Source organism: Phyllostomus hastatus, unplaced genomic scaffold (assembly GCF_019186645.2).
Source record: "Phyllostomus hastatus isolate PE091 unplaced genomic scaffold, TTU_PhHast_1.1 phas_contig_38, whole genome shotgun sequence".
NCBI classification, from domain to species: Eukaryota; Metazoa; Chordata; class Mammalia; order Chiroptera; family Phyllostomidae; genus Phyllostomus; species Phyllostomus hastatus.
This window is the reverse complement of record NW_025333869.1, coordinates 8,578,134-8,604,006: the sequence shown is the minus strand read 5'-3', so window position 1 is coordinate 8,604,006 and position 25,873 is coordinate 8,578,134. Positions and strand designations below refer to the sequence as shown.

General features: G+C 38.4%; 1 protein-coding gene across 3 annotated transcripts in view; it reads left to right on the top strand.

Annotated features, from left to right (window-relative positions):
• Nucleotides 1–25,873, top strand: part of WDFY4 (WDFY family member 4) — a 345,693-nt gene that overhangs the window by 56,416 nt on the left and 263,404 nt on the right. For all 3 annotated transcript variants that reach the window (XM_045842001.1, XM_045841998.1, XM_045841999.1), the window contains one exon: nt 20,463–21,043. In XM_045842001.1, the coding sequence (XP_045697957.1) occupies nt 20,463–21,043 (581 nt within the window). The remainder of the gene's footprint in view (nt 1–20,462; nt 21,044–25,873) is intronic.

Genomic DNA, 25,873 nt, shown 5'->3' with positions numbered 1-25,873 from the left:
GAAAGTACCACCACACAGACTTTAAGGCTGTAGTGTGTTTCCAACTCAGACAAAGAAATAATATTGTCAGGAGTGAGTTTCTCACACAAGGCAGGCACAGACACAGCATATCTGTCTGTAGTGTCTCCTGACCTTAGAGTCCCCAGGGTTAGTGGTAGGGGTAGGCAGCTTTGGTGATGCTGCTACAGAGAGAGAGGCTTTGCCTAGTCTAGACAGCTCAGTATTGCTATGCCAAGCTTTAACATTCACTGAACATCACTAGTCTAGAGAACCTGATCTAACAATTTATATGTTTCTCCCTAAGGACATGACTATGAATATCAACCTTTCCTTGTTTTGAGCCAAATTCAGAAGTAGTTAGGTCAAAATGACAGGGGAGGTAAATGCTGTCCTTGATTCCTCCCATGACCCTGTCAAAATTACAAATAAATGATACAACAGTCAACCTGGGGATCCATCTGAAGACTGGCTGTACAGAAGTTCTATAACTGTGGATATACAGAAGAAACCATGTAATTATTGGTGGGAGGGGAGGAGTCCACAAATGGGCTGGCTCCACAGTCATGTGTAGCAGTTGAGGATCAGGAAGAATATCTCAGCTACAGCTGTCCTTCTGAGAAGCAAGAGATGCCAGATCCATAACAGGCTCACCAGTGCTGAGAAGAGAAGACCCTACAACATCTGGCTATAAAAATCAGTGGCAATTCCATTAGTCTGGGTGAGATTAAAGGCTGCTGGAAACTAGGCATCCTCTTAAAGAGCTCACAGACTCACTCTTTTGCAATCACTCACCCTGGGTTAGGTAAAGGGACAGCAGCTCAGAGGTTGCCAGAGATATACAGGGGGAAACTGAGATACATGGCTTCAGAGTGAGGGCTGGAGAGACAGTAGCCATTGTTCTTGCATTGAACTTTTTTCCAACCCATCTGGCAGACAGGCACTCTTTCCTGTGTTGAGCCCTTCTATCACTTTGCCAAATCTGAATCTGCAGTAGCTTCATGGACACCACTCACCCCACCTGAAGACCCCCTGAGGAGTGACCCCAACCAGCTCCCATACTGCCAGAGGCTCTTTTAGCAGCAGGAATCTAATCTAGCCTTAGCTAAAGTCTTTCGTAGAAACTCTCAAAGGTCTGTAGGCAGGCAGCAGCTGGCCTCACTGTACCCTGTGCCTTTGCTAAATGATCCCAGACTTGGCACTGGAGCCAAGTCTCAACCTGCATTGACCTGATGAACATTTCCCCTACTCTGGTGACTACATGAAACCCTACCTCACCAGATTTTCATATAGTCTAAGGCTCTTTCATGGGCTGAGGCTTACGGGCAGCTGGCAGGTGGTGGCAGGTCTCAGGGTGCTCTGTGCCTTCTGCTGAGTGTTCCCAGGCCAGGTACTGGTGGCAAATGGCCTTAGTTCACAATATGAAATTTTCCGCAGACATCTAAGCCCAGAAGAGGCAGTTTCCAAGTGTGGATTACTTTTACCAGGTAGCCTTGGGCCAGGCACTGGCAGTGGCTGACCTTGGCCTACATCAGAGCCCCTCCCAAAAGGACCAAGAACCAACACACCCAGTGGTCACTTCAGACCAAAACAAGCACGACCAGATTAGATCTTTAAGTGATTTAGCAGCTACTAAAGCCCTCTGGGGAAAATCCCACTCCATGGTGGTTAGCCTAGTACAGCAGCTTACACACTGTGATCATGGCCAACACTCACAGCCACTCAGCCTGAAGGTCAATTCTATCCACTGATGTGACAACAGCAATTAAGGTTCAACTACAATAGGAGGGCACACAGCATCGATAGAAGGGCAACTCCTGGACCACACGGGTCAAATAATCAGGGAGGTGTACCACTGGGCCCACAGCTCACCTGCTATATAAGGCCACCTGGTGAAGACTGGAACATGTAGCAGACCTACCTAATATACAGAGAAGCAAACACATGGAGGCAGCCAAAATGAGCAAAGAAACATGTCTCAAATGGAAGAACACAAGAAAACTACAGGAAAAATAAATAAAATGTAGGCAAGCAATCTACCAGATACAGAGTTCAAAAATAGTAGTTATAAGGATGTTCAAGAAACTTAGTGAGAACTTCAACAAAAGGATACTAAAACTAAAAATAGAATATAGAAAAAATGAAAAAGAACCAGTCAGAAATGAAGAATACAATAACTGAAATGTAGAATACAAAGAAGGAATCAATAGTAGATGAGATGAAGCAGAGGATCGAATCAACAAATTGACAGACCAGGTAGAAGACAATACTTAATTAGAACAGAAAGAGGAAAGAAGGAATAAAAAATGAGAACAGTTTAAAGAACATCTCGGAAAACATCAAGCATAACATTGCATCATAGGTGTACCAGAGGGAGAAGAGAGAACAGAGAATTAAAAACCTGTTTGAAGAAATAATGACTGGGACTTCTGGCCAAGATGGAGGCATAGGTAGACACACTGTGCCTCCTTGCACAACCAAAATTAAGGACAACAAAAATTTAGAAACAAAAAAAACAACCAGAGCTGACAGAAAATTGAACTGTATGGAAGTCTGACAACCATTCATTCAGACTGGTAAGAGAGGCAGAGTTGGTGGCCTGTGAAGATGGGTAACAGTGGGAAAAAGAGGTGGTTGGGGGTCCTGGGGACATAGCCAGCAGCTGGAAGGCCCCAGGAACGGGGTGGCAATGGGCAGAGCCAGTGAGACACGTAAGGCTTCTGGCTGACCACAGACACACATTCACACTCAGTAAAACCAGGCAAAAACAGGGAGCAAGACAGACTGCACAACCCAGCCCCAGCCCCAGGAAATAAAGCCTAAGAGCACTGATTGAAAATACTTGTGGAGTTTGAGGTGCCAGGAGAGACTCCCAGCCTCACAGAAGTTTGTTGGAGAGATCCACGGGGTCCTAGAACGTACACAAGCCTACCCACCCAGGAACCAGCACCAGAAGAGCCCAATTTGCTTCTGGGAAGTGGCAGAAGAGACTGAAATATGAGAGCAGAGCAAGTGCCATTGTTCCCTCTCAGACCCCACCCCCATATAGAGCGTCACAACCCAACAACTGGGATGCCCCACCCTGGTGAACACCTAAGGCTCCACCCCTCACTCTGTACCAAGTATGACCAGACCTCCCCACCAAAAAAAAATGGCTCAAACAGAAGAACAGATCAAAGCCCCAGAGCCAATACCTCTAAGTGACTAAGAGATAGCCAAACTATCAGATGCACAGTTCAAAACACTGGTGATCAGGATGTTCACAGAATTGGTTGATTTTGGTCAAAAATTAGATGAAAAAATGAAGGCTTCACTAAATGAAATGAAGGAAAATGCACAGGGAACCAATAGTGAAGGGGAAGAAAACTGGGACTTAAATCGATGGAGTGGACCAGAAGGAAGAAAGAAACAACCAAACAGAAAAGAAGGAATAAACAAGAATTCAAACAAATGAGGAGAGCCTTAGAAAACCCCAGGACATATTTAAATGTTCCAACATCCGAATTATAGGGTTATCAGAAGGGAAAGAGGAAGAGCAACAAATGGAAAAGTTATTTGAACAAATAATAAAGGAGAACTTCCCCAATCTGGTAAAGGAAATAGACTTCTAGGAAGTCCAGGAAGCTCAGAGAGTCCCAAAGAAGTTTGAACCAAGGAGAAACACACCAAGGCACATCATAATTACATTAACCAAGGTAGAAATGAAGGAGAGAATCCTAGAAGCAGCAAGAGATAAAGGGACAGTCACCTACAAAGGAGTGCCCATCAAACTGTCAGCTAATTTCTCAAAAGAGACCTTACAGGCAAGAAGGGGCTGGAAAGAAGTATTCCAAGTCATGAAAGGCAAGGACCTACATTCAAGATTGCTCTATCCAGAAAAGCTTTCATTTAAAATGGAAGAGCAGATAACGTGATTCTCAGATAAGGTCAAGTTAAAGGAGCTCATCATCACCAAGCCCTTATTATATGAAATGTTAAAGGGACTTATCTAAGAAAAAGAAGATAAAAAATATGAACAGTAAAAAAAACAGCCAACTCACAGTTACTAACAACCACACCTAAAACAAAAACAAGCTAAGCAAACAACTAGAACGGGAACAGAACCACAGAAATGGAGATCACATGGAGGGTTAGAAACAGGGGAGTGGGAGGAGAGAGGGGGAAAAGGTACAGAGAATAAGTAGTATAGGTGGTAAGTAGAAAATAGACAGGGGGGCAAAATAGTATGGGAAATGTAGAAACTAAAGAACTTATGATACATGGACATGAACTAAAGGTTGGGAATGTGGGTGGGAGAGGGTGTGCAGGGTGCAGGGAAATGAAGCAGGGGAATAGGACAGCTATGTGCAAAAAAATGAAACTCGAGCACCAACTTATACCATACGCAAAAATAAATTCAAGGTGGATAAAAGACTTAAATATAAGTTGTGACATCATTAAAGTCCTACAAAAGAACATAGGCAGGAAAATCTCAGATATTTCATACAGCAACATTTTTACTGATATGTCCCCTAGAACAAGGGACATAAAGGAAAGAATAAGCAAATGAGATCTCATAAAAATGAAAAACCTCTCTGTATGGCTAAAGAAAACGGTATTAAAATAAAAAGAGAACCAACTATATGGGAAAACATATTTGCCAATGACACCTCAGACAAGGGTTTAATGTCCAAAATATATAAAGAACTTACACAACTCCACTCTAAGAAGAAAAGCAACCCAATTAAAAATGGGAAAAAGACTCAAACAGACACTTCTCTGAGGAGGACACACAGAGGATCCAGAGACACATGAAAAGATGCTTAATATCTCTAGCTATCAGAGAGATGCACATTAAAACCACAATGAGATACCACTTCACACCATTCAGAATGGCTATCATAAACAAAGCAACAAACAAGTGTTGGAGAGGTTGTGGAGAAAAGGGAACCCTAGTTCACTGTTGGTAGGATTGCAGACTGGTACAACCACTGTGGGAAACAGTATGGCATTTTCTCAGAAAACTAAAAATGAATCTGCTTTTTGACACAGCAATTTCACTGCTGGGATTATATCCTAAGAACCCTGAAACAGCAATACAAAAGAACCTATGCACCCCAATGTTCATAGTACCACAGTTTACAATAGCCAAGTGCTGGGAACAACCTAAGTGCCCATAAGTAAATGAATGGATAAAATAACTATGGCACATTTACACAACAGAATTCTATGCAGCAGAAAGAAAGAAGGAGCTCCTACCCTTTGTGACGGCATGGATGGAGCTGGAAAGCATGCTAAGCGAAATAAGCCTGGTGGTGAAAGACAAATACCATATGATCTCACCTTTAACAGGAACCTAAACAACAAAACAAACAAACAAACAAAATATAACCAAAGACACTGAAATTGAGAACAGACTGACAGTGACCAGAGGAGAGAAGGGAGGGAATTTCAGTGGAAATCAAGAAGGGTATAGGGAACAAATGTAAAGGACACATGGAGAAAAACTAGGGGGGGAGTGGAAATGGGAGGGAGGTGGGGAGGGATGGGTGAGTGGGCTGGGATGGGAGTCAAGGACAGAAAACTGTACTTGAACAACAATTAAAATAAAATAAAAAAAGAAATAATGACTGAAACTTCCCTAACCTGGTGAAAGAAATAGACATACAAGTCCATGAAGTGCAGAATCCTAAATAAGATGAACCCAAAGAAGCTCATCCCAAGACACATCATAATTTAAAGGACTAAGGTTAAGACAAAGAGAACATCTTCTTTAAAAAGTATATATTATTGACTATGCTATTATAGTTGCCCCAACTTTTTCTCCCTTTTCTCCACCATCTGCCCTGCACCCCCTCACCCTCTAGCATACCTCCCACCCATGGGTTGTACATGTAAGTTCTTTGACTTCTGCATTTCCTATACTATTCTTAACCTACTCCTGTCTATTTTATGCCTATTAATTATCCTTTTGCTCCCTGTACATTTCCCCCCTTCTCTGCCTCCCCGTCCCCATCGATAACCCTCCATGTGATCTTCATTTCTGTGAATCTGTTCCTATTCCAGTTGTTTGCTTAGTTTGTTTATTTTTAGGTTAAGTTGTTGATAGTTATGAGTTGTCATTTTATTATTCATAGATTCTGATCTATTTCTTAGATAAGTCCCTTTAACATTTCAAATAGTAAGGATTTGGTGATGATGAATTCCTTTAACTTTACCTTATCTTGGAAGCCCTTTATCTGCCCTTCCATTCTAAATGATAGCTTTGCCGGATAGAGTGATCTTGGATGTAGGCCCTTGCCTTTCATGACTGAATACTTCTTTCCAGCCCCTTCTTGCCTGCAACGTTTTTTTTTTTTAATGACCTGTTAGTTTTATGGGGACTCCTTTGTAGGTAACTGTCTCCTTTTCTCTTGCTGCTTTTAAGATTCCTTATCTTTAATCTTGGGTAATGTAATTACGATGTGCCTTGGTGTGTTCCTCCTTGGATCCAACTTCTTTGGGAGTCTCTGAGCTTCCTGGACTTCCTGGAAGTCTATTTCCTTTGCCAGATTGGGGAAGTTCTCCATCATTGTTCTTTCAAGTAAGTTTTCAATTTCTTGTTGTTCCCTTTCTCCTTCTGGAAGCCCTGTGATTTTGATGTTGGAGTGCTTAAAGTTGTCTCAGAGTTTCCTAATCCTCCCATCATTTTTATAAATTCTTATTTCTTTATTCTGTTCTGGTTGGGTATTTATTTCTTCCTTTTGTTCAAAATTATTGATTTGAGTCCTGGTTTCCTTCCTTCCACGGTTGGTTCCTTGTATAGTTTGCTTTATTTCACTTTGTTTAGCCTTCATTTCTTCCTTCATTTTGCGACTGAGCTCAATAAATTCTGTGAGCATCCTGATTACCAGTGTTTTGAACTCTGCATCAAGTATGTTGTCTATCTCCTCATCACTTAGATATTTTTCTGGAGTTTTGATCTGTTCTTTTATTTTGACTGTATTTCTTTGCCTCAGCACACCTATTAAGTTGTAAGGAGGTAGAGCCTTAGGTATTGACCAGGGCAGGACAACCCTTTTTGCTGCAATGTGGTGCTGTCTGTGGGGGAGGGGTCAGAGAAGGAAAAATGCTGCTGGCTCATTCTTCTCTAGCCCCACTCTCCAACTATTCTGTGAGACTGGGAGTTTCTCACACCTTCACAACCCACATAGTATTTTACCAGTAGAGAGTTTGAGTCTTTGTTTTCCTGGTGATCCAGCTTCTCCTCACTTGCATGGACCACCACCCTTTCCATGGGTTCTCTCCACCCACCTGGCTACCTGTCTCTGCCCCCTCCTACTGGTCCAGATGAATGTGTCTTCAACTCCTTGGTTGTCAGAGTTCTATGCAGTTTGCTATTCTGGCAGTTATGGTTGTTTATTTTTTTTAAATTGGTTGTTATCCCTTTTGGTTGTTTGAGGAAGTGAAGCATTTCCACCTATGCTTCCATCTTGGTTAGAATTCCAGATGACATTCCAAAGAGAGCATCTTAAAAGTAGCAAGAGAAAATTGCCTACATGGGAGCTCTCATAATACTGTCAGCTGATTTATCAACAGAAACTTTTGAGCCCAGAAGGGATTGCCACAAAATACTCAAAGTGATGAAAACCAAGGACCTACAACCAAGGCTACCTGATCTGCACTTCTATAATTTAAAATTGAAGGAGGAATAATGAGGTCCCAAGAGGAAAAAAAGCTAAAAGAGTTTAGCTTCCCTAAACCAGTGTTCCAAGAAATGTTGAAGGGACTTCTTTAAGAAGTAGCAGAAGAAAAAAAGAACATAAATATGAACAATAAAATGGTGATAATTATGTTCCTATTAAGTAAGCACTTTAAATGTAAATGGATGTAAATGTTCTAATTAAAGACATAGAATAGCTGAATGGATAAGAAAATGAGATCAATACAACTGCTGTCTAAAAGAAACCCACTTCAGATTGAAAGACACAAACTGAAAATAAAGGGATGGAAAAATATTTTATGTAAATGGAAACAAAAAAAGAAGCTGGGTGACAACACTTATATCAGACACAATAGACTTTAGAACAAAGGCCATTAATAGGAGACAAAGGCCATTTCATAATGGTAGAGGGATCAATCCAAAAGGAGGATTTTACCCTTGTAAACAATTATGTACCCAGCAGAGAAGCACCTACACATATAAAGCAAATTTTGATGGACATGGGAGAGATAGGCAGTAATAAACTCATAGCAGAGGACTTTAACACCTCATTAATATCAGCAGATAGATTTTCCAGATAGAAAATCAGCAAGGAAACAGTGGCCTTAAATGACACCCTAGACTAGATAAATTAAAGTTATATTTTTAAAGCATTTCATCCCAACGCAGCAGAATATACATTCTCTTCAAGTTGCACATGGAACATTTTCTAGGCTAGATAATATGTTAGGACACCAAACAAGTCTCTATAAAATTAAGAAGATTGAAATCATATCAAGAATCTTCTCCAGCCACTATGGTATGAAAGCGGAAATAATTCCCAAGAAAAGAAATTGAAAAACACACCAGCACATGGAGTATTAAGTAATATGCTACTAAACAATGGGTGTAATAAGATTAAGGAAGAAATGAAAATGTATCTTGACATAAATGAAAATGAAAACACAATGATTCCAAATCAATGGGACCCAACAAAAGCAGTCCTAAGAGAGAAATTTATAGTAATACAGGTCTACCAAAACAAACAAACAAAAAAAAAACAACAAGAAAAAAATCTCAAACAATCTCACAGAATACATTTTCTTATAGTCTCCCATGTCACCAGCATTTGGGGAGCTAAACTAGATACATGCTGAGTACATTGCGTGTTTAGTAATACCTACATTTATCAAAGAAGTTGACTCCTTCGCTCTTGCAGTTTCATGAAATTGATCTAATATAGGTCTCTAAATTCCTTATATTTGTATTTCAATGGGCCATGTGTTACCGCTTTTTTTTCTAGGTTATTTTTTCATCTAAAACTCATTATTGCCATTGCATTTGAGGGTATTTTCCTTTCTCTTTCTTTGCATATAAAAACTTCATATTTCACCTACAGTTTATATTCAATATTATTTTGTGTATGTTTTAGGTGTACAATATAGTGATTATACAATGATATACTTTGCAAAGCACTCCCCCAATATTTCCAGGATCCACCTGGTACGATACATATCTGTTACAGTATTATTGACTATATTCCCTACTTTACATCTCATGACTATTTTTTAACTACCAATGTGTACTTTTTTTGCAGTGAAATCACGAAATTCTCTTTAATGAAGGTTGGATGTGAAAAGGGAGGTCAGAGAGGGCATTCTTGCAAAGAGGGTGAAGTGGGAAGGAAGTGAATGTGTACTTTTTTATCCCTTCACATTTTTCCTGTTCCCCGACACCTCTCCACTCTGTCTATCATCAGCCTGTTCTCTGTATCTATGAGTGTGTTTCTATTTTGTTTGTTCACTTATTTTGCTCTTTAGATTCCACATTTAAGTAAAATAACATGGTATTTGTCTTTGATTGACTTTTTTTACTTTGCTTCTACCTTCTAGGTTCATCCATGTTGTTACGAATGTTAAGGTTTCATTTTTTATATGGCCAATTAATATTCCATTGTATATATGTATCACAACACAAGTTTTTTTTTTAAAGAGTTTATTTATTTATTTTTAGGGAGGGAGGAGGAGGAGGGGAGAGATTGAGAGAGAGAGAGAGAGAGAGAGAGAGACATCAATGTGTGGTTGCTGGGGGTTATGGCCTGCAACCCAGGAATGTACCCTAGCTGGGAATCGAACCTGGGACACTTTGGTTCCCAGCCCGCACTCAATCCACTGAGCTACGCCAGCCAGGGCTACAACACAAGTTTTTTATCCACTTGTCTGTTGATCAGTACTTGGCTTGCTTCCATATCCTGGTTATTATAAATAACACTGCAATGAACATAGGGATGCATATATCCTTTCAAATTAGTGTTTTTGATTTCTTTAGATATACACCCAGAATGGAATCACTGGGTCATAAGGCAGTTTCATTTTTAATTTTCTGAGGCACCTCCATACTGTTTTTCACAGTGACTGCACCAGTCTGCATTGTCAGCAACAGTGCATGAGGGTTCCCTTTTGTCTAGAATCTTGACAACACTTGTGGTTTGTTGATTTATTGGTGATAGCCATTCTAATTTTTTTAATCCTCACCTGAGGATGTTCACTAATCTTATTTTTAAAAAATTGTTAAATATATTGTATGTACCATGCAATTACAGTCATCCCAATTTTCTCCCTTTGCCACCCTCTGCCCAGTACCCCCATTACCTCCAGCAACCCCCCTTTAGTTCATGTCCGTGGGTCATGCATAAATTCTTTGACTTCTCCATTTCTTATACTGTTCTTAACACCCCCCCTGTCTATTTTGTACCTACCAATTATGGTTCTTATTACCTGTACATTTTCCCCCATCCTCCCTCTTCCCTCTCTCAGCTGGTAATCTTCCAAAATGATCTCCATATCTATGATTCTGTTTCTGTTCTGGTTGTTTGCATAGTTTGGGTTTTTTTTTTAGGTTTAGTTGTTGATAGTCATAAATGTTGCCATTTTAATATTTATAGTTTTGATCTTTTTAAAAAATAAGTCCCTTTAACTTTTCATGTAATAATGGATTGGTGATGATGAACTACTTTAGCTTTACCTTGTCTAGGAAGTACTTTATCTACCCTTCCATTCTAAATTATAGCTTTAAATTATAGCTGGATAGAGTAATCTAGGTTGTAGGTCCTTCCTTTTTCATCACTTCGAATGCTTCTTGCCCTGGCTGGTGTGGCTCAGTGGATTGAGCACCAGCCTGGAAACCAAAGGATCACCAGTTCGATTCCCAGTCAGGGCACAAGTCTGAGTTGCAGGCCAGGTCCCTGGTTGGGGGTGTGTGGGGGGAACCATACATTGACATTTCTCTACCTCTCTTTCTCCCTCCCTTCCCCTCTGTAAAATTAAATAAATAAAATCATTTAAAAAAGAAACTATGAATACTTCTTGCCAGTCCCTTCTTTCCTGCAGAGTATCTTTTGAGAAATCAGATGACAATCTTATGGGAACTCATTTGTAAGTAACTCTCTGCTTTTCTCTTGCTTCTGTTAAGATTCTCTCTTTGTCTCTAACCTTTGGCATCTTAATTATGATGTGTCTTGGTGTGGTCCTCTTTGGAACCAACTTGTTTGGGACTCTCTGTGTTTCCTGGACTTGTATGTCTATTTCCTTCACCAAATTAGGGAAGTTTTCTTTCATTATTTTGTTTACAGTAAGTGTTCAATTCCTTGCTCTTACTCTTCTCCTTCTGGCATCCCTATGATTTGGATGTTGGTATGTTTGGAGATGTCCCAGAGGCACTTTATAGTATCCTTGTTTTTCTACATTCTTTTATCTTCTTGCTGTTCTGGTTGAATGCTTATTTCTTCCTTATGCTCCATATCATGAATTTGAATCCTGGCTTCATTCCCTCCACTGTTGGTTCCCTGTAGATTTTTCTTTATTTCACTTAGTGTAATCTTCACTTCTTCCTGGGTCTTTTTTATTTTGATGCAATGATTTCTTTGAGCATCTTGATCATTAGTGTTTTGATCTCTGCATCTGATAGGTTGCATTTAGTTTCATTTAGTTCTTTTCCTGGGGTTTTGTTCTGTTATTTCATTTGGGTCATATTTCTCTGTCTTCTCAATTTGGCAGCCTCCCTGTATTTGCTTCTTTGTATTAAGTGGAGCTGCTTTGATTCCCTGTCTTAGGAGCATGGCCTATTGTAGAAAAAGCACTGTTAAACTACGTGGGGTGGAGCCTTAGGTAATTGCCAGGGCAGGGCAACCAGCCTTACCACTTTGTGGCTGTCTGTAGGGGTAAGGCTCTCAGAAGGGAGTATCACTGCCTGGCTTCTGAAAGTTTGCCCAGCACTCACCTTGTGCAACTGGTGCCCTTCCAGCTGTTGCCCTGGTGCTGAAGCCCAGAGGTGGTGAGTCTGCATACATTTTAAGTCTGTGTGGGCCCTTTAAGAGACATTTTTTGAAAATCCAGAAGTTTCTTCCACTGCCCCAACCCCCACTGGTTTTTAGTCAGAAGTTATGGGGATTTATCTTCCTGGTGCTGGAATCCTGGGCTGCATGGTCTGGTCTGTGACTGGGATCATTCAATCCTGAGGTATCCCTCCCAATTTTTATCTACCACACATGAACGTGAGACTGCCCATTTTGCTGCTGCTGCCTCTCTGCACCACACCACATCTCTGCACCTCTCCATCCATTTCTTCATCTCTGCCCCTCCTACCCATCTGGATGAATGTGGCTTCTTTAAATCCTTGGTTGTCACACTTCCATACAGCTAATTTTCTGATGGTTCTAGGTGTTATTTTTAGGTCTAGTTGTAATTCTTTCTGTGGCCATGCAAGGAGGTGAAGCGTGTTTACCTATGACTCCATCTTGACTGATGATGGTAGCCATTCTGACATATGAGAGGTAATATCTCATTGTGGTTTTAATTTGCATTTCTCTGATGATTAGTGGCACTGAATATCTTTTCACATGTCCATTGGCCATTTGCAAGTCCTCTTTGGAGAAGTGTTTGTGAAAGTCCTCTGCCCATTTTTTAATTGGATTGTTTGTGTTTTTGGTATTGGTTGTATGAGTACTTTATAAAGTTTGGATATTAACCCTTTATTGAATATATCATTGGTGAATATCTTCTTTCAATGGGTAAGTTGTCTTTTCATTTTATCAATAATTTCCTTTGCTGTGCAAAAACTTTTTAGTTTGATGTAGTTCCACTTGTTTATTTATTTCTTTTGTTACCCTTGTCCAAGTAGATAACAGAAAAAAATATTGCTAAGGGAAATGGTAGAGGTTTTACATCTTAAGTTTTCTTCTAGGAGTTTTACAAGTCTTACAGTAAGTCTTTAATCTATTTTGAGTTTATTCTTGTATATAGTGTAAAGAAGTACTCTAGTTTTCATTATTTGCATTTATGTATCTGCCCAATTTTCCTAATACCATTTACTGAATAGACTGTCTTTATCTTATTGTATCTTCTTGCCTCCTTTGTCATTCACTACAATAACTGACCATATAACTCTAGGTTATTTCTGGCTCTCTATTCTGCTTCATTGATCTCTGTGTCTGTTTTTATACCAATATTATACTATTTTTGATTACTATGGCCTTGTAGGGTAGTTTGATAATAGGTAGTATACCTCCAACTTTATTTTTTCTCAAGATTGCTGAGTCTCTTTAGTGTCTTGTGGTTCCATATAAATTTTGGGATTATTTAATTTAGTTCTATAAAAATGCCATTGGTATTTCAACAGGAATTGCCTTGAACCTATAGATTGCTTTGGTGAGTATGGACATTTTAGTGAAGTTAATTCCTATTCATGAGCACAGTAAATGCTTCCATTTATTTGTATCTTCTTTAATTTCTTAAATATATGTTCTTTTTTTAAGATTTTATTTATTTATTTTTAGAGAGGGAAGGGAGGGAGAAAGAGAGAGAGAGAAACATCAATGTGTGGTTGCTGGGGGTCATGGTCTGCAACCCAGGCATGTATCTTCTTTAATTTCTTTATTCAGGATCTTATAATTTTCTGAGTATAGGTCTTTTACCTTCTTGGATAAATTCATTCCCAGTTATTTTTAATGTAATTGTGAGTGGGATAGTTTTATTAGTTTTTCTTTCTGATAATTCATTATTGGTGTATAGAAATGCAACTGATTTCTGAATATTTGTTCTGTAACCTGCTACTTTATTGAATTCATTTATCAGTTCTAATATTTTTTTGGTGAAATCTATAGGCTCCTCTATCTATAGTGTCATGTCATCAGCAAGAAAGGACAGTTTTACTTCTTTCCTTTAAATTTTTTCTGATTATTGTGGCTAGACTTCTAGTACTATGTTAATAGTACTTTTATAGTAATAAAAGTGATAAAGTTTGACATCCTTGTTTTTTCCTGATCTTAAGGGAAATGCTTTTAGCTTGTTCCCATTGAGTATGATGTTTGTTGTGGGGTTGTCATACATGGTATTAATTACATTGTGGTATGTTTCTCTAGTCCCACTCTGCTGAGATAATTTATCATAAATAGGTGCAGGGTTGTGTCAAATGCTTTTTCTGTATTTATTGATGTCATCATATGATTTTCATCCCTAATTTGTTTATGTGGCATATCACATTAATTGATTGGTGAGTATTGTATAAACCTTGCATCCCAGGAATAAATATCACTTAATCATGGACTATGATCTTTTTAAAGTATTGCTGAATTCAGATTGCTAATATTTTGTTGAGGATTTTAGTAACTACATTCATCAGGGATATTGGCCTATAATTTCATTTCTTTGTAGTGCCTTTATCTGGTTTCTTAATTGGGATAACACTGGACTTGTAAAATGAGCTTAGGAGTTTTCCCTTTTCTTAAATTTTTTGGAATTGTTTGAGAAGATGGGTGTTAATTCTTTCCTGAATGTTTAATGAAACTTACCTGTGAATCTATCCAGTCCAGGATTTTTGTTTGTTGAGTGTATTTTGATTACTAATTCTATTTCATTGGTTTTATTCAGTCTGTTCATATTTTCTCTTTCTTCTTGGTTGAGTCTTGGAAAATTGTATGTTTCTAGGAATTTATCCATTTCTTTCAGATTGACCAATGTGTTGGCATATACGAGGTCTGTGCAGAAAAAGTCCAGCCATTGTTATAATAAGAACAGTTTGCATGACATTGATGTAACCTGGTGCCAAGGAGAGTGGACTGGAATGTGCATGGATGAACAATGAAAACTTCACTGCTCTAGTCAGTGGGGTTGGCAGACTTGTTGAGTGAGTGTGTCTACTGTATAACCATCACATTAAAAAAGACTGAATGAGTAGAGCAATGAAGCTACATGAGATTTTGTGTTAAGCCTGAACATTCTTCTGTAGAAACTATTTGGATGATTCCGAAGGCCAGAGCTATGGGCAACTGGTGATTGGCAGCTTCAGCATGACAATGTGTCTACTCATGCATCATGTCTTCTGCAGAACTTTTTAGCTAAACATCAAATCACCCAGGTGACCCAGCCCCACTATAGCCCAGATTTGGTGCTCTGTGACTTCTGGCTTTTCCCAAAATTAAAATCACCTTTAAAAGGGAAGATATTTCAGACCATTGATGAGATTCAGGAAAATCTAACAGGGCAGCTGATGGCAATTGGGAGAACTGTGAACTCCCAAGGTGCCTATTTCAAGGGGTCTGAGGTGTCATTGTCCTACATACAATGTTTCTTGTATCTCATAACTTCTTTAGTAAATGTCTCTGTTTTTCATATTGCATGGCTAGATACTTTCTGGGCAGACCTCATAATTGTTCATATCAAATAAACAACCTAACCTTACACCTTAAGGAGCTAAACAGGAATAACAAGTTAAAAGCCCAAAGTGAATAGAAGGAAAAAATAATACAGATTAGGTAGAAATAAATGAAATAGAGTCTAAAAAAACAATACAAAAGATCAATGAAACCAAGAGCTGGTTCTTTGAAAAGACAAAAAAAAAATGATAAACCAGAGTCATCAAGAAAAATTGATGAACCAGAGTCATCAAAATAAAAAGAAAGAGGATCTAAATAAATTAAATCAGAAATGAAAGAGAAGTTACAACTGACTACTACAAAAATTCAAAGGATTATAAGAAAATACTATGAACAACTGTATGCCAACAAACTGGACAAATCTGGAGGAAATGGATAAATTTTTGGACACATATAATTGAGAAGAATCAGAAAATCTGATGGACTGATTACTACTAAAGAAATAGTTAGGCCATATCCTTACCCAGCAGGAGAAAGCAGTAGTTATTACTTAGTCCTTAATATTTCTTTTCTGTGTCCTTCTCTCTGAAGTCTATTCCACAACTTTGATTTCATCTCTCATTAGATGTTGGCCCTGATACTGAGTTTTGTTTAAAGAACAAAATGACAATTCAGTTTCTCCACAATTGTCTTCCTGAGTTCTGGTGGCCAAGCATTGATCTAACCACCAGAAGTCATGTATTTTTCTCTTTCTATACTCAGGAAAATAGTCAGTTTTTCTATTTCACTTTATAATTTACCCATTTTTTAAAGATTATTTATTTATTTATTTATTTATTTATTTATTTATTTATTTATTAGAGAGGGAAGGGAGGGAGAAAGAGAGAGAGAAAAACAACAATGTGTGGTTGCTTGGGGTCATGGCCAGCAACCCAGGCATGTACCCTCACTGGAAATCAAACCTGCGACACTTTGGCTTGAAGCCCATGCTCTATCCACTGAGCTACACCAGCCAGGGATAATTTTCCCATTTTTGTATGTAAAGTAATTTATTACTTTTAAAATGTCTGCTTTATATTTTTTAATTTAAATTAAATTAACTTTTTTTCTATCACCATTTATCCCCCCACAACTTTTTTCACCTCTCCTCCTCCAATCCCACCCACAATCACCACACTGCTGTCCCTGAATTCTTTATTTTTTTCTCAATTCCTCCATCCCTGTATCCCCAAAACTGTCAGCCTACTCTCTTTCTATAAGTCTGTCTTTATTTTGCTTGTTAGTTCAATTTGTTCATTATCTTCTACATATGAGTAAAATCATATGGTACTTTTCTTTCTCTGACTGGCTTATTTAACTTAGTATAATGTTTTCCAGGTCCATCATATATCCATTTTGAACATAATCATGGACTTTGGCGTTTCATAGACTCTCCTAGTTACTACAATCTTTGTCTTGTTTTGTTCTCAAACTTCTCAAAATGTCATTGATGGGGCAGTGGAACCCTTTCAGCAGCTCATTTGTCATCACATCTTGTCATTTTGAAAGTTCTCACCTGTGCACATTCACTTATTTCTGGCTCATTCTGTGTTCTCCTAGCTAAGCAGGAAATCTACTTCCCACTAAGCAGTTCAGGTTTCTTGTAGAGAATATAATATTAGATAAAAACATTTTTGTGTTAGGGGAACACATATTTCTTCAGGTCAAAACTAGTGTTAGTTTAGGATTACTAGCATTTTAAGGATAAAGCTAAAAAATTACCTTTATCCCTCCTTAGTGCATGAGTCCATAATTCATAGTTACCTAGTTACCTGTCATTTTACTGAGTATCTATTTGACACTCTCTATATGTTTTTATTTAGTTTCTTCTGCCTTTTAAAAAATCTGACATACAATTTCCTTTTGTCTATTTGAGCATTATACTATCAATTGTTATCCTAAACTATGCATTTAAGAGACAACATCGACCCCTCCTTCCCAAATTGGGAATTTAGTTTTTTCTCTTTGAATCTTGTTTCAGGTATCTTGGAATTGACTCTAAATTGGGCCTGCTGAGACCATTGTTTTCCCTGTGTCACTAGAGCAGTAAATATCTGAAAGGACAAAACAATTCAAATCTCCCTCCAGAGCCTACTAACCAAATTTCATTGACTGGCCATTTTTCTGGAAAATATGCATAAGATGCCTGGGTCTTTCATGGAGTTCCATGCAATTTTTGTAAAGAATAAATAACTAAATATTATCCACACATTTCTCACTTTTAGGCATGAAGCTTTAGCACATAATAAGAGCTTCTTCAATTCAGTCCTTCCTTCTAAAACATTTATTAAATATATTCCATTTATTAGGTGTATACCATGCCCTAGGCTCAATGAGTGACACAATGTAAGTGCTGAATAAATGTTTTCTGCTGGCCATGACGGAGGCATAGGTAGACACACTGTGCCTCCTTGCACAACCAAAAGAAGGACAATGCAAAATTAAAAACAAAAAACAACCAGAACTGCCAAAATGCGAACTGTATGGAAGTCTGACAACCAAGGAGTTGAAGAAACATTCATCCAGACTGGTAGGAGGGGCGGAGACAGGCAGCCAGGGTGGAGAGGACTCACAGCAAGGCAGTGGCTGGAGAACCGAGGAGGGCAAGGTGGACGCTGGTGGACTGGGTGGTTCCACTTTTGCCTGTGCATAAACTGGGAGGAACAACTAGGGAGCAAGATAGACTGCTCAACACAGTGTTCCAGCACAGGAAAATAAAGCCTCTAAGCCTCTGACTGACAACACCTGTGAGGGTTGAGGTGATAGGTGGAGAAACTTCCAGCTTCACAGGAGAGTTCATGGGAGAGACCCACAGGGTCCTAGAACATACACTAACCCATCCACCTGGGAATCAGCACCAGAAGGACCCAAATTGATTATGGGTAGCAGAGGAAGTGACTGAAAACTGGCAAAGGGCAGAGCAAGTGGCATTGTTCCCTCTTGGACCCCTCCCCCACATATAGCACCACAACCCAGCCATGAGGGTTGCCACACCCTAGTGAACACCTAAGGCTCCACCCCTTACTACATAACAGGCATGCCAAGACAAAAAAAAAAAAAGATGGCCCAAATGAAAGAACAGATCAAAGCTCGAGAAAAAATACAACTAAGCGACGGAGAGATAGCCAACTTATCAAATTAACAGTTCAAAACACTGGTAATCAGGATACTCACTGAATTAGCTCAATATGGTTGTGAAATAGAGGAAAAATTGAAACAAAGGAAAATGAACAGGGAACCAACAGTTACAGGAAGGAAACTGGGACTCAAATCAATGGTTTGGACTAGAAGGAAGAAAGAAACATTCAACCAGAACAGAATCAAGAAACAAGAATTCAAAAAAAAAATGAGGAGAGGCTTAGGAAGCTCCAGGATATCTTTAAATGTTCCAACATTCAAATCTTAAGGGTGCCAGAAGGAGAAGGGAAGAACAAGAAATTGAAAACTCATTTGAAAAAAATAATGAAGGGGAACTTCCCCAATCTGTCAAAGAAATAGACTTCTAGGAAGTCCAGGAAGCTCAGTGAGTCCCCAAAAAGTTGAACACAAAGCAGCACACACCAAGGCACATCATAATTACATTACCCAAGATTAAAGATAAAGAGAGAATCTTAAAAGCAACAAGAGAAAAGGAGACAGTTACCTACAAAGGAGTCCCCATAGAACTAACAGATCATTTCTGAAAAGAAATCTTGCAGGCAAGAAGGGGCTGGAAAGAAGTATTCAAAGTCATGAAAGATAGGACCTACATCCAAGATTACTCTATCCAGCAAAGCTATCATTTAGAATGGAAAGGCAGATAAAGTGCTTCCCAGATGAGGTCATGCTAAAAGAGTTAATCACTAAGCCCTTATTATATGAAATGTTAAAGGGACTTATCTAAGAAAAAGAAGATAAAAATATGAACAGTAAAATGACAAGAAAGTCACAGCTATTAAAAACTGAACCTAAAAAACTAAAACAAAGAGAAAAACAACTAAGTGAACAACTAGAACAGGAACAGATCACAGCAATGGAGATCACATGGAGGGTTATCAGCAGGGGAGTGGGAAGAGGAGAGAAAGGGAAAAGGTACAGAGAATAAGTAGCATAAATGGTAAGTAGAAAATAGTTGGGTGTGGGGTTAGGAATAGTATAGGAAATGTAGAAGCCAAATAACTTATATGTATGATGCATGGACATGAACTAAAAGGGGGGAAATGTGGGTGGGAGAAGGCGTGCAGGGTGGAGGGGAATAAAGAAGGGAAAATGGGACAAATGTAATAGCATAGTCAATGAAATATATTTTAAAAAATAAATAAATGTTTTGCTTTAGAAGGAATTAAAAGTTTGGGTGACCAGTAATTTAGAGAGGGTAAATTTTACTGTGTATAGTAGCCTAAACTTCAACATAGTCTCTTCTATATGCTATACCTATGGGTTACCTTTCATTAAAGGTTTTTCTTCTGTACCTTGATTCCCTCATATGCTCACAACAGATTTTAAGTAGATTTATTTTACTATAATTCCTCATTTAATAGTGGTACCCATGCTTGCACAGAGAGATATTAATAATAAATTGCTTTATATAGATTTCACTGTGAGCCTCCTTTGCAATAGAAGAAATGGTTCATTTCATTTGTTTAATGAATACTTATTAAGTGTGTGCTGTGTTCCACAGCAGTAAGAGAGCTTGATTGCATGGTTCTTGGTCTGGTGGAGAGCTGAGACAGTTGTCAAGTAAGTGTAATCCAGTGTGATGAGAGCTTTGATCAAGGAGTTAGAGGAGGCCATGCAAGCCCTCAGCCTGGGATAAGTGTGAACTAGGGGTCAGGAAAAGCTTTCTGGAGGGAGATGCATATAAGTAAAGACATAGGGCAGTAAATCAACCCTATAAGTTGGCACATTCTTTATAAGAGGCCATTTGCAAGAAGTCTCTGAGGGCCAACCTAAAACTAAAATTGAGAGGGACAGTGTTTAGCTCCTGATGTTTCACAATTGTCCTTCAGGTAGCTAGCTGTTCCTATGCTTGAGTGAGGAAGAGCACCACCAATGCTTTGGCATGGATGTGCAGGAGCTTGGTGTTAAAATTCTGCCTCCTAGACTTTACTCATTTTTATCTTCTTGATGTTTCAGTCTCTACTCCGGATCCTGGAGACCCCCAAAGGCCGTACTGCTTTCAGAGTCTCCAGTGGGTTCAATGGGCTGCTGTCCCTGCTCGCTGACCTGGAGGGTTCTCTCCAGGATCCCCCACTGCAGATGTGGAAGCCAGTGTCCCACAGGCAGACGCTGGACCTGGTCCTGCACACTCTCTGTGCTGTCTCTGCAGCACTGCACCTGGACCCTGTCAACAGTGACTTTTTCAGGAGGAATGGACTCTTTGAGAAGCTGACTGAGGACCTCTGCTTGTTGGGCTGTTTTGGGGCCATTGAGGAAGAAGGAGCTCCTCTGCATTCTTGGGAGAACACAAAGGCCAGGCCATTTGCTGATTTACTGAGTCTAGCCTTTTCCTCTGCCAGCCCATTCCCACCCAAGATACAGAGCTGCCTCCAGATCCTCAGTTTCCTGGACAGCATGGCCAGTGGAACCCTCCACCTATGCAGAGACCTGAAGGAGCCCCTAGGAGTGGTGCAGGAAGCACCTGTGGATGCCCAGAAGGGAGAAGCTACCAGTGACCCCCAAGGCAACTTCGAGCAGTGGCCAGACCTGGAAGAGAGGTAGAGCTTTTCTATCTGCTTCTGCAGTGGGGTCATCAATGTGTTTGTCTCTGGTTTCCTCACCAAACATCCTGCATGTGTAAGTGGGTAGAAATCCTAGGCTGCAAGCTGGGTTTGCAGAAATGTCACATGACTTCCTTTTCTTTAAACCAAGTTAACTCTGACATCAAGCTTCCCTTCTATGGGAGCTAAGGGGAAACCAATCTGAGTCAATTCAGGGTGGGGGGATGTTGTTGCGTCCCACAAGAACCAGGAAAGCTTTCCAGTCTTAGAAACTGGGTGCAGAACTCTGTAGATAGGCTCACCTTCTCCTTTGGCATCTTTAATGCTCTTTGAAGCTTTGGTGCCTGTACCCAGCCTCCTTTATATGCTGGCAGCCTTTGCCTTGTATTCTCTACCCCTCAGAGCACTGCCAGGAGATGGTGCGGTCCTTTGACTTATACAACACAAACTACTTTATCCTTCCCAATCATGGACCTCTTCCTGTTCTTGCCTGCTGTTTCCAATTCTCCTAGTGAGGACAATCACTCCTCTTACTTCTGTAGGCCAATCTCTTCGATGAGTTCAGATTTCCCTAAACCACTTTTTACTTTCATTTCTGTAACACAGAATTTCACTAGAGCTAGGGAGGGCAGAGAACCCCATCCTTCACCCCCATTTTCCACCCCCATGACCCTTGAAGCCAGAGGGGAAAAACAAAAGAACAAACCAATAATAGTTGGTATCTTTCTTCATTCCTCCAAAGCAGCGACGAAAAAACACAAATTAATATTGTGATAAACTATCCTGCCTACCACCTGTCTATGTCATCTTGCCTTAACATTATAGGGCACCCTTCTGGAAGACATTACACATTTTTATCCAAAGAAAGTTCTTAGTGTCGCAGGTTCGATTCCCAGTCAGGGTACATGCCTGGGTTGCAGGCCATGACCCCCAGCAACCGCACATTGATGTTTCTCTCTCTCTCTCTCTTTCTCTCTCCCTTCCCTTTCTAAAAGAAAAATAAAATAAAGTCTTTTAAAAAAAGAGTTGTTGAAATAGATTCTTATTAAAAAAAAAGAAAGTTCTTGTTGGCCATATTTTAATGTTGGCTGTTGGTTGGGAAGGGGATGGATGTCAAATTTCCATCCCCTTGACTGCTCCTGTTTGGTTAATGTGGCAAATCAGTTGTTCTCTAATTTTTCAGTCCTGCACAATTTTCTAATTATATAACTATTGCTAGATTTGATCTGCTAATTTTTAAAAGAATTTTTGTTAATGAGAAAATTTGGCTTTTTACATCCCTTTCTTGACTATCAAATTTATGCTAGCCTCATAGCATGAGTTGAGCTGTGTCCCCTCATCCTCCTTATCAGCTACCAGATAGGTCTTTGCTAGTAAAACCTAATGACCTGATTTTTTTGTGTGAGATTTATTCTCAAATCATTCTTAGTAAGTTAATTTGCAAGTTTATTTTCCCATTTCATCTAAGTTTTAATTGGTTGGCATAAGGCAGTTTACAATATAATTTTTACATTTTATTCTTAACATTTTGATTTGAGTCTTCTGTCTGTCCCCCAGCACCCCGACATTCTTGGCAGAGGTTTATTAATCAGTGTGTTCTATGAACCAACTTTTAATATTTTCCATCACTCATAAATAAATTTCTATATCTTTTTATAGTCCTTATTATTTCCTTCTACTTTCTTTGAGCTTATTTATTCTGGTATTCTTTTTTTTAACTTAATTCATTAGATTACTTTTCAGTCCTGTTTTTAAAATATAAATTTCTCTGTAATTAGCTGTATCACACAAATTTTATATTGTGTTTTTAATATAATTCAGTTATAAATACTTCCTAATTTCCCTCATGACTTACAGTGTTTTTTAAATTTTATTTTTATTTTTCTTCTTCTTTTTAAAAATTTTATTTAATTGTTGCTCAAGTACAGTTTTCTGTCTTTTACTCCCATCCCAGCCAACACTCTCAACCCTCCCCACCTCCCTCCCATTTCCACCCCCCCTAGTTTTTGTCCATGTGTCCTTCATACTTGTTCCAGTAAAACCTTCCCCTTTTCCCCTGAAATTCCCTCCTCTCTCCCCTCTGGTCACTGTCAGCCTGTTCCCTATTTCAGTGTCTTTGGTTATATTTTGCTTATTTGTTTGTTTTGTTGTTTAGGTTCCTGTTAAATGTGAGTTTTATTCTTGAACTTTATTTGAATTACAAATTCCCAAAGTTATGAAGTATTTTTGGTCATCTTTTTGTTATCGACTTCTTTGTTTTAAAATTTATTTTAATTGTTGTTCAAATACAATTTTCTATCTTTTACTCCCATCCCAGCTCACCCACCCAGCCCTCCCCAACTCCCTCCCATTTCCATCTACCCCTAGGTTTTGTCCATGGGTTCTTTATACTTGTTCGTGTAAACCCTTCCCCTTTTCCCCTGAAATTCCCCTGAAATTCCCTCCCCTCTGGACACTGTCATATTATATCATAATGAGACAAAGTGGATTTACAATGCTAGTCTTTTGAAATTGAGTTTGACTTGGTGCCCGAATGTGGTAAATTTTCATAGATGTTTTATGTGTGCTTAAAGAAATGAATATTTTCTAGTTAAGTTCATTGTTTTATTTATGTCTTTTAGATCAAATGTTTCAATTGTCTTTCAAATTTACAATTTCTTAATCTCTTGGCATACCAGTTACTAAGTATGTTAAATATCTTCTATTATAATGGTAGATTTATCAATTTTTATTAATTTTTGCCATATATATCTGAACCTATTAGAATCACACATATTTATAATTTTTATGTCATCTGGTAGAATCAAAATTTTTATTATACAGTGACCTTTATTTTTTGCCATAACAATTATGTCTAATAATAATAGGCCTATACCAGCTTTTTTTTGGTTAATGAATGCCTGGAACTTTTTTATTCTTTTGTCTTAAGCTTTCTGTGTCCTTACATTTTAGGTGTTTCTCTTGTAAACAAACAGTAAGGAGCTATTTTTTCCATTTTTAAAAATTTTATTGTTGTTAAATACAGTTGTCTGCCTTTTCTCTCCACCTCTCCTTCACCACCCCAACCATCCCTATCTCCCTCCCCTGATTCTAGTCCTACTTAGTTTTGTCCATGTGACCTTTATAGTTGTTCCTGAAAACCTGTTTTTGTTGTTTTAGGTTTTTAAAATAGTGTTTTTCTTATTTTACTGAAACATGAGCTTTGTTTACATTTTTCATAAATATTAATTTTTATTTATGTGACTTGACATATGTCACATGACATATATTTCATGTGACTTCTACTTTTCCTTTTTTTGCTATTTGTCTGTCTCTTTTGACCTTTTTCTTCTTTCTTTTGAATTATTTGAGTTTTTAAATTTAATTTTTTCTATGTACTAGTTTGCAACTTATGCTCTCTGATTAGTCTTTTAGTGGTTACCCTAAAATAATTTAATGGGAATCCTCATAAGGTTTAACTATTTACTGTGCACTTTAGTGTTTATGTTTATCCTCCTTCCAGTTAATATGTAAAGACCATAGACACTGAATATCATTACTGTTTCTTAACATATATATTACCATTGTCCAATATTTTTATTCTATCCAATTTTAGTTAAACCATTAAATAAGAAATTTATTATTATTGTTTTAAACAATGTGTATTTAAGTTTACCTACATATTTTTCAATATCTGTGCACAGCATTCTCAAATCTATACCTTCTATGTGGGCTCATTTTCCATCTGCAAGCAATACCTGTGTTAGACCTATTTTTTTTACTGAGTGTCTGTGGTAAACTGTCTTGTTTTGTTTTGTTTTTAAATGTCTTTATTCCTTCCCTAATTATTGAAAGATTTTCTGGGTATACATTCTTGATTGACAGTTATTGTTTGATAGCACAGAATGGAGTCAAAAGCTTCTACTGTTGCCATCAAGAAATAACCTACATTTTTATTGCCCTTCCTTTGAAAGTAATTTGTCATTTTTCTCTGGCTGCTTTTAAAATTTTCTGCATTCTTGTTTTAGAGTTTTACTATAATGTGTCTTTATTGAGATTATTTTTGAAATTTATTCTGCTTGAAATTTATTGGAATTCCTGAATTTGATATCAGGTGTCTTTCATCAATTCTGGATACTCACCTTAATTTACTACCTCTTCCCCATCTTTGTTTTATTACAGTTTTCTAGAACACCAAAGATATGTATACTTTACTTTTTTATTCTATCTTCCATTTTATCTTCTACTTCTGTTTCACATTTTCCATGTCTTTGTCTCTTTGTGCTGTGTTCTGTGCAATATCTTTTTGATCTCTTTTCCAACTCACTGGATCTCCTATTAGCTGGGTTTAAGACTATTTAATCTACCCATTTAGGTTTTGAATTTTTACTTTTAATAGTCATATTTTATGTTTCTAGATACCATTTGGTTCTTTTTCAAATGAACTTGATGATTTTATAGATTTTTTCCCCTCACCCATATTTTACTCTTCTTTATTTCTTCAAATATATGAATCATAATTATTTTTTTCTGTGTCTAATTCTTATTTCTTTGTGTGGTTTATGATTGTTGACTGTGATTCTTGCTCCAAAACTTTCCATTTCCCAGTATCCATGAAGCCCATCCTTCTTACTCTGACCAGCCTCTCTTTCTGCAGACATGAGACTGAACTTAGTGAGTCTGTAGCTACCTGTGTGAGTTAAGCCTTGCCCAGATTTCAGGCCCTTTTCTTCTTACTTTGACTTTGGAAAGAATTCCATTTCCCTGGTCTGGCCAGAGGTGTATGTGTGGGGTAGGTGCCTGAGGAGGCCTGTGATTGACCACCTGGACATGTGAAGGTTAACTTGG